The 7,916-nt window shown below is 35.6% G+C and overlaps 1 protein-coding gene across 1 annotated transcript; it reads right to left on the bottom strand.

The window, feature by feature from the left end:
- Positions 1-15: 15 nt before the first annotated feature.
- Positions 16-3,155, bottom strand: Cyp4s3 (Cytochrome P450 4s3). Its single transcript, XM_017161827.3, has 4 exons — positions 2,873-3,155; positions 2,252-2,705; positions 1,477-2,183; positions 16-555 (listed from the first exon to the last, which is right to left on the bottom strand). The coding sequence occupies exons 1-4, from the start codon at positions 3,021-3,023 to the stop codon at positions 380-382; spliced, it is 1,488 nt and encodes a 495-aa protein (XP_017017316.1). The 5' UTR covers positions 3,024-3,155; the 3' UTR covers positions 16-379.
- Between the last annotated feature and the right edge of the window lie 4,761 nt (positions 3,156-7,916).

Consider the following 7,916-nt stretch of genomic DNA (forward strand, 5'->3'; position numbering starts at 1 on the left):
AATAATAAACATTCATTAACACTGGTCAGCATTTATCAAAAATTTAGTGAAGCTTAATTTTTAATTTTATTTGTTTTTTATTTTATTTTACATAATTTCTAGTTTTTTATAAGTATAAAAACTATATTTATGCAAACTAGTGTAATTTTTATATATTATACATCTTTTTTATTACATTTTTTTTTATATTTTATATATTTTATTATATTAAATATATTTTTTTTATTATATATATTTTTTTTATTATATATATTTTTTTTATATTATATATAAATTTTTTAAAAAATGCTAAAGGCTTTTAAAATTAAAAATTAAATTTATAAGCTAGAGTATTATTTATAAACAAAAAAAAAATACAAAAATAAAAAAAATATATACATTATGCTGAGCTGACCTCCTGGTCGCGTGGCACAATCCGAACTCTAATCCCGTTGCCACTCTTCATCACCAACTCGGCCAAAGGCTGGGGCTGATAATCCTCGTCTGGCAGGAAGCGATAGCTGCGCAGCAGCATCGACAAAGAGGTCTTCAGTTCCAGCATGGCGAACTTTTGGCCTGGAAAAATACAAAAAAATTATTAATAAAATTATTAAATAAAAAATAGAGTTAATAAAAGTATTATTTGTGGACATTTCATAAGCCCTTTAATGACATTTTTTATTCACAAATTTAATAAACAAATAACTAAATAATATTAAGTAATGTTTTCGTTAGTATTTCCTGACTAAAGATGAAAGCGTTTAGGAATTTTAGGACTAGGAGCTCAGAATTTAATAGCCATAGCTTTTCCTATTGAATTATATTGTTTACAATCATTCAAGTGAACTTTCAAGGCAACAACCCAGCAGCATCCAGCTTTCCTTATCAATTTTATACATATAATTCGAGTGACGTCTATAAATATTCACAGAATAAATTCATTCAATAAATTAAATCGCTCTTGTGTGAACTCTGACAAATAGCTCGAAAAATTCCGCTGCCTATTTTTGGTATCAAAACAAACTTTCGATTAAAAATCAAAACAAATAAATATTTAAAAATAGCTCTACACAAGATTTCTAATAAGCTAAAGAGATTATCTAGGGGTTTTTAAGGGTTTCGAGAATTTTAAAATATTTAATTAAAGGCTCAAAAAATAAATTCAACTCTATGTAGAATCCCTACATGGATTATCATGGATCATGGATCATGGATTATAATAACTATTTCACCTGATTATTTAAAATTTAGAAATACTTAAAAATATTTCAATAGATGAATAATGTTTAAAAAAAAATAAAGATATTATCTATACATTTTTTAAGGTTTTAAGAATTTTTAAATAATATTTAAAAGCTCAGAAAAATCAATTCAACATTAAATAGTAGAGATTACCCTGTATTATAATAACTATTTTACCTGAATATCTAAAATTTAAAACATCTTAAATTTTAAATATAGAAATAAAATAAAAAATAAAATAAATAAGACTCTCACCTATGCAATTCCTGGGACCCGCACTGAAGGCGGCAAAGGCAAACGGATGCATTTGCTTCTCGTTGAGCAGGAAACGCTCGGGATCGAAGCGTTCCGGATCGGGAAAGTTGGCGGGATCCCGATGCAGCATATAAATGAGGCACGAGATCGAGGCGCCCTTGGGCACCGTCAGCTTGCCCACGGGCAGATCCTCCATGACCTTGCGCGAAAAGAACGGCACCGAGGGATAGATTCGCAGCGACTCCTTGATCACCGCCTCCAAATACGGCATCGGTTCCTTCTCCCTGCCCTCCAGCTCGGAGACTTCCTCGTATGCCCGTTGCTGGATGGCCGCGTGCTTGGACAGCAGACTGAGGGTGAAGGCAATGGCCGAGCTGGTGGTGTCGTGGCCCTCGAACATGAAGGTATCGACCTCCTCGCGGATGTCGGTGTCGGTTAGCTCGGCGCCGCCCTCCATTTGGCTGAGGAGAAGCATGTCCAGGAAGGCCAATCGCCGCTTGCCGCCCACATCGTCCTGCTCGGCCTCGGGCCGGGCTTCGGCCCGCTCCTGGAGTAGCTGCTCCCTGCGCAGGCGGATCACGCGGTTCGTCTCGTCGTGGAGCACCTTCAGGGCGGCATCGCGCTCCTTGCCCGGCTTGGTGTGGCGGAAGAAGATGTTTAGGCGCTGCCAAAACGAGAAGCTCTGCTTGTGCATCACCCGGCAGATCCTGCGAAGGTAAATTAAATATTTTATTATTATTTGTTCCAAATTTAAATATTGTTTTCCCACACTCACTTTTGCACTGCCTGAACATACTCGGAATCGCTCTGCAGCTGGGCATGCTTCCTTATGCCCATGGCCGTCTCACAGATGGCATCCAGGGCGAACAGGGTGATGTACGGATAAATGTCGAAGGACTCACCGTTGGCCTTCTCCCGGAGGCGGCGCACTAGGATGCGACAGTTCTCCTCCATGGGCTCCTTGAACTCGCCAAGGATGCGGAAATGGAAGCCCGGCGTGAGGAGCTTGCGACGACGATGCCAGGACTCACCGCCATTGGTAAGCAGACCCTTGCCCAGCCAGGGCTCTACGAGTTCATAGTTTTTGGACTTGAACAGCAGCGTGTTGTTGCCCAGCAGCTGTTTGATGTCCTCCGGATCGCTGAACATTACCATGAGGTCCTTGCCGAACCAAATGCGAAAAACAGGGCCATGTCGCTCCCTCAGCTCCTTCAGCCAATTGAGGATCTCTTTAAAAGGTTATTAAGTAATTGTTTATAAACAGAAATACTAAGAGAACACAAGTTCAAAGTCCAAGTGCATGGAAATTCCATTGCAGGCAACGCTGCGTATACGTGATATTTTATAAATATTTATTTTATTGCATTCTGGTGCTAGTTGTGCCCCCCCTACTCACCCCCCTTCTTCACATTCGCTATCAACTCGCCCACCGAAGGTCCTGGCAGCGTCTTGGCGAATCTTTGTAGACGCAAAAAGTTCAGGATCTGCGGCAAATAGCGCAGAAACAAGGCCCAAAGGACAAAGGCCAGCAATGCCAGGGTGCTCATAGTAGAGATCACAAAATGCAACTGCAACTAGAACTATAATACAACTCGCTGAGTGATCGGTGAGTGCTATATTTGTAAAGCGGTGTCTAGTTTTTGCCAACCGCTCGGCTTTCCGTCTCGTTTGCAACTAATTTGCAGTCAGCCAGCCGGCTCTCCTTCTCGGATCTCGGATGGGGGCTGGGTCTGGGCCTGGGTACTGATAGCGATACTCGGAATGCCCTGCGCTTGGGGTCGCCACTTCCCCCTAGAGGGTCTCAAAGATGACGCAGCTGGCACTGGCACTCTGCCTCCTGGTCAGGCCATATACTAGTGCCTCTTCTGCGTAGAAGTACTTACATATTTATTAATGGTGAAATTATTGCGTAGACAAAGCTGATTAAAAGTGCTCAAAGTGCGGGCTAGAACTATGAACAAAAACTACAAGTATTTGGGTCATAAACAAAAGAAAAAAAAAATTTCGAAGAGCTTCAAACTAGAGATTGTGTCGAAAACAAACTGGGAAAAACGTCAATTGGCCCTAATTTTTGGAACTATCAGTAAAATAAAGTCAAAGTGTTGACTTTAAAGTAATTTAGGACATAAATTAAATACTATTTATAGAAATACTGTGGCTTCTTTACTTGAAAAATAAATTAATTTTGGTAAATTTAAAGACTGTAAATTATAAATAGTTTAACTTTATGCTTATAACTTTATTTAGAGGTCCATATAATTTTTTTAAATTTTATGTTTAACTTATATTTACATGTGCATATACCCTGGTACTCGACTGTAGCGAATCTCTCGCCAAATTGGGCCTCCACTGGGGGCTATATCATTGCCTCAGTGCAGTGCCAGACCCAAAAACGGGTTCTATCACAACCACAAGTGCAGGCGATCAGAGCAATGACGTTGACCCACATAGAACGTGTGGATCGTGTCATATAAGCAGATATATATAAACAAAATATTTGTTGTAAGTTAAGGCGGTAGATTTAAGTTTTATATATATTTTAATTCTATTATAAACAACAAACAATAGACTTAAGTTTTCTTAGAAATTTAACAAGAGATTTTAAAGACTTTTTCCACGAGTGGAAGGAAATATAGTTAGTTATCTTTATTTACAAAGTCCTTCAGACTCGCGAAGTCTAGACGTTTTCAAAGGCTGGACTTTAGGCAAAAACAACAGAAAAACTTGTTAACAGACAAGACCACTTGTTAACTATCAGTATTTTTTATTTATTATTTATTTTTTTACATTTCAATAAATTTTTAAAAATATTTATTTGGTTCCTACGCCAAATTCTTTTAATTTACAACTATTTTATCTTTATCTTATCACAAAAATTCATTATAAAAGAGGTCTGGTTTAAGGAAAGGCTTTAACAATGTCTATAAAGCCAACGCCTTTGTCTGGCTCAAAGTTCAACACTTTTGAAAGCTGATTAAAATAATTAAATAAACGGAAATTAGCAAAATCCTGACTGCAGCTGCTAATCACAATTAATCATTGTCATCGTAAAAATTACATTAAATGAAGGAAACTGTGAGTTCAAGTTCAGTTTAAGGGTTGAAAGGGGTTTTAATATACTTTGTTTTTAATATATGTTTGCTTATATATAAAATGCATTGCTCCTATCGCCCTGACAACTATTTTCTAGATCATCGTTCATGCCGAGCTTATCTTTGGCCTTGCAGTTTGCATTTGATTAGATTTTACACTGAGTGTGATAAGTTGAGGTCACTTTGGCACAGGTTTATTGGGTGTTAAGTATTTAGTTTTGTAATGTATTAAGTAAATATTATATAAATTATATAAATATTTTATAAAATTGAATTATAATTTCTAAAATTTCTTATAATTATTTTACATAAAATTTATCGTATATAAAATTCTTCTATATTTCTAGACACTCAGCTAAAGCTTTCGAAAAGCTAAGATGACTTTTGGTTACTATGAATTCCTGGGATACTTTTAGGCAGTCTCTTGTATATATTTCTCTAGGTGAGCTCGCGTATTTATTTATTTATATTATATATTTAATTTTAATATTTTGAACAAATCAATGCTATAAAATATCATAACTAAGCCAAAAAAGCACCGAATTCAATTCGGTAAACTGTTTTATGCTAGTTTTTAATAGACTAACAAATCTGCATACCAAATTTAATTTTTCAAGAAATCAAGATTTTTGACTTTTTTTTATGACCATTTTAAGATCTTTAAGACATAAAATTAAAAAAAAAAATTTTTTAATATTTTTCTTCCAAATATGGCTAGATCGACTTGCCTGTTGATGCTGATCAAGAATATTTATGCTTTATGGGGTCGGAAATGACCCCTTCACTAAATAAATTGTAAAAACCATTAATAGGACCTAAAATATTGGAATTTTTTAGAGGTGATAATTTTGTTTAAAATTTAATTTTAAAAATATCATAACTAAGCCAAAAAAGCACCGAATTCCATTCGGTAAACTTTTCTATGCTAGTTTTTAATAGGCTAACAAATCTGCATACTAAATTTAATATTTCAAGAGATCAAGATTTTTGACTTATTGTTATGGCCATTTTTAAGACTTTTAAGATATAAAATTTAAAAAAAAATAAAAAAATGTTTTTCCCTTCCAAACCTGGCTAGATCGACTCTCCTGTTGATGCTGATCAAGAATATATATGATTTATAGGGTCGGAAATGACTCCTTCACTGCTTTGCAAACTGCTGACTGAAATTATGATACCCTGCAAGGGTATAAAAACCTGAATTATTTGGGTTTTTAAGTTAATCAAAATTGTCCATTTTGCTATTTATAATGTGTTTTAATTACTCACAAGGCTATTTACTGGATAAAATCATTATAAAAATAATTAATGGCCATCATAAATTCAGCAAACAACATTAAGTATGAAAGAAGTTCAGCAAAATCAAGCAGAATTTCTAGTTTTAATAGAGAAAGAATTGTTTAAGCATTCATTTATGATTTATTATTTGTTTTTAAGCAAGTTTTTTAGCTGGGAATTTCGGTTTCTTGGCACCTTATCAGTCCATCTTGGGCTAAAGTGAAGTATTTATGGCGCAAGCACATTCCCAATGCCCATGTCAAAGTTGTTTACCTGGCAAAAACAGGCAAAAACATTTTGTTTTTGGGTGGGTCAAGGTCGGATGGTTGGGCGGCCAACCAACAATTGACCAATTGGTTGGCCAAGTCAAAACAGAAAGCCAGGCCAAAATCCAGGCGGATTTCGCACTCGGACGTGTCGACGACAGGTGGTTGGGTTGAAAAATCAAACGTAAAAGCTGAGATTCCCAATAGAAAAAGAAGCAGAAAGGCACTGAAAAAAACAGATTTTTATTTTAATTGTATTTTTACTTTTAAATAAAAGGTTTTTAAGAAAATTATTTATTAGAAAGTGTTTATATATAATTTCAGTTTCTTATATCTTATATAGGGTAAGGTGGGGTAAAGCCGACAGTGTGGGTAAACCCGACCTCCCTCTGTTTTCGAAAATCGGAAGCACTACGCAAAATAATATTAGTGTTGTCGTGTAGAGCATCGAAAACAATGTAAATGGTGGTATGACAGCATTTTATTAGTCAACATTGAGATGGTCAAACGACAACAAGTTTGTTTTCACAATTTTGAATTTCATTTTTGTGCATAATTAACTGCAGGATATTTCTTTTTGTCAAAGTTATCGCATGAAAAGGTAAGTGGATTTAGATTCTTTGAATAAAGTCCTACAAAGTGCATATAAGTTTGGTTCATTTTTTTTCATAATTTCTTTTTTAATTGCGTTTTTATGAAAAATTACGTGGTGGGGCAAATCCGACCTCTAAATAGCGGGGTAAATCTTGCCGCAAAAAATCCAAAAAAAACAACAATCACACCAAAACCATCAACATCGCAGTCAACCAGACGTTCAACTCGAACCAAAAAACGCCAGCAAGCTATTTGAGCAGCGAATCAGAAGATACTGATTAATTATTTTGCTATTTAAATTTTTTTAATTCTTTTATCTTTTTTTACCATTATATAACATAACATTGATTGATTTATCATTGCAACACCTATATTTAGGTTATATCTGTACTATATCAACCAAAAACATAGGCGGTCGGGTTTACCCCATCATTTTTGAACATAGCAAAAATGAACTTTTTCGTAAAACGCTTGTATCTCAAAACTTTTCAAAGGTATGAATAAAATGCTATGCATAGAACGTTGCGCAAAAGTCTAACCTTTAATTTGGTATATATAACGACTTTATCCGATGTAAAATAAGCATTTTATAGCCAAAACCATTTACTAGGTCGGCTTTACCCCACCTTACCCTATATATCTTATATCTTATATATTATGTGTTATATACCCCATTTTTCTGCCGAGTGTAGAGCAAACCCTTAGATTAGATCACCCTGAACCGGTTGCCAATTTCGACTGGCCACCATTAAAAGCGGCTGACAGAATTCAGCGAAGAGCCAATGAGCTTGCCAAATAGCCAGTGATATGATATATATAATATATTTGTTTTTATATAAATTAAATAATGGCCTTGGCATGCCAAAGTAAAGCCGCTGAAGACTGCACAATCCGAAATCTGGTCCGAGCCAAATGCAGATGGGTCAGCGGAAAATCCGCTCCCAGAAGACCGAACAACCAGTTCTCGACCCTTAAATGGACAGACAGTGGACAGAACCCAGAGGTTTCATCAAAAGAATAAAATACAGAAATAGAATTGCGTACGACGGCATGATTAGCATATTCCGGCAATCTGCTGAATCATTATTTATGCATTAATTATAAACGTTTCTGGCAGTGCTATTTGCCAGCTTGATTACCAATACTTGAATGCCTGTTTTTATTTAAATAACCAACTGACAATGTTTCCAAGTATTACCTCTGCCGATGA

This window comes from Drosophila kikkawai, chromosome X (assembly GCF_030179895.1).
Source record: "Drosophila kikkawai strain 14028-0561.14 chromosome X, DkikHiC1v2, whole genome shotgun sequence".
In the NCBI taxonomy this organism is placed as follows: Eukaryota; Metazoa; Arthropoda; class Insecta; order Diptera; family Drosophilidae; genus Drosophila; species Drosophila kikkawai.

Coding starts and splice junctions, on each gene's coding strand:
- Cyp4s3 (XM_017161827.3), bottom strand. CDS start 3,023: ATGAGCACCCTGGCATTGCTGGCCTTTGTCCTTTGGGCCTTGTTTCTG. Junction 2,184..2,251: donor TATGTTCAGGCAGTGCAAAA/GTGAGTGTGGGA, acceptor TTACCTTCGCAG/GATCTGCCGGGTGATGCACA. Junction 556..1,476: donor GGGTCCCAGGAATTGCATAG/GTGAGAGTCTTA, acceptor GTATTTTTCCAG/GCCAAAAGTTCGCCATGCTG.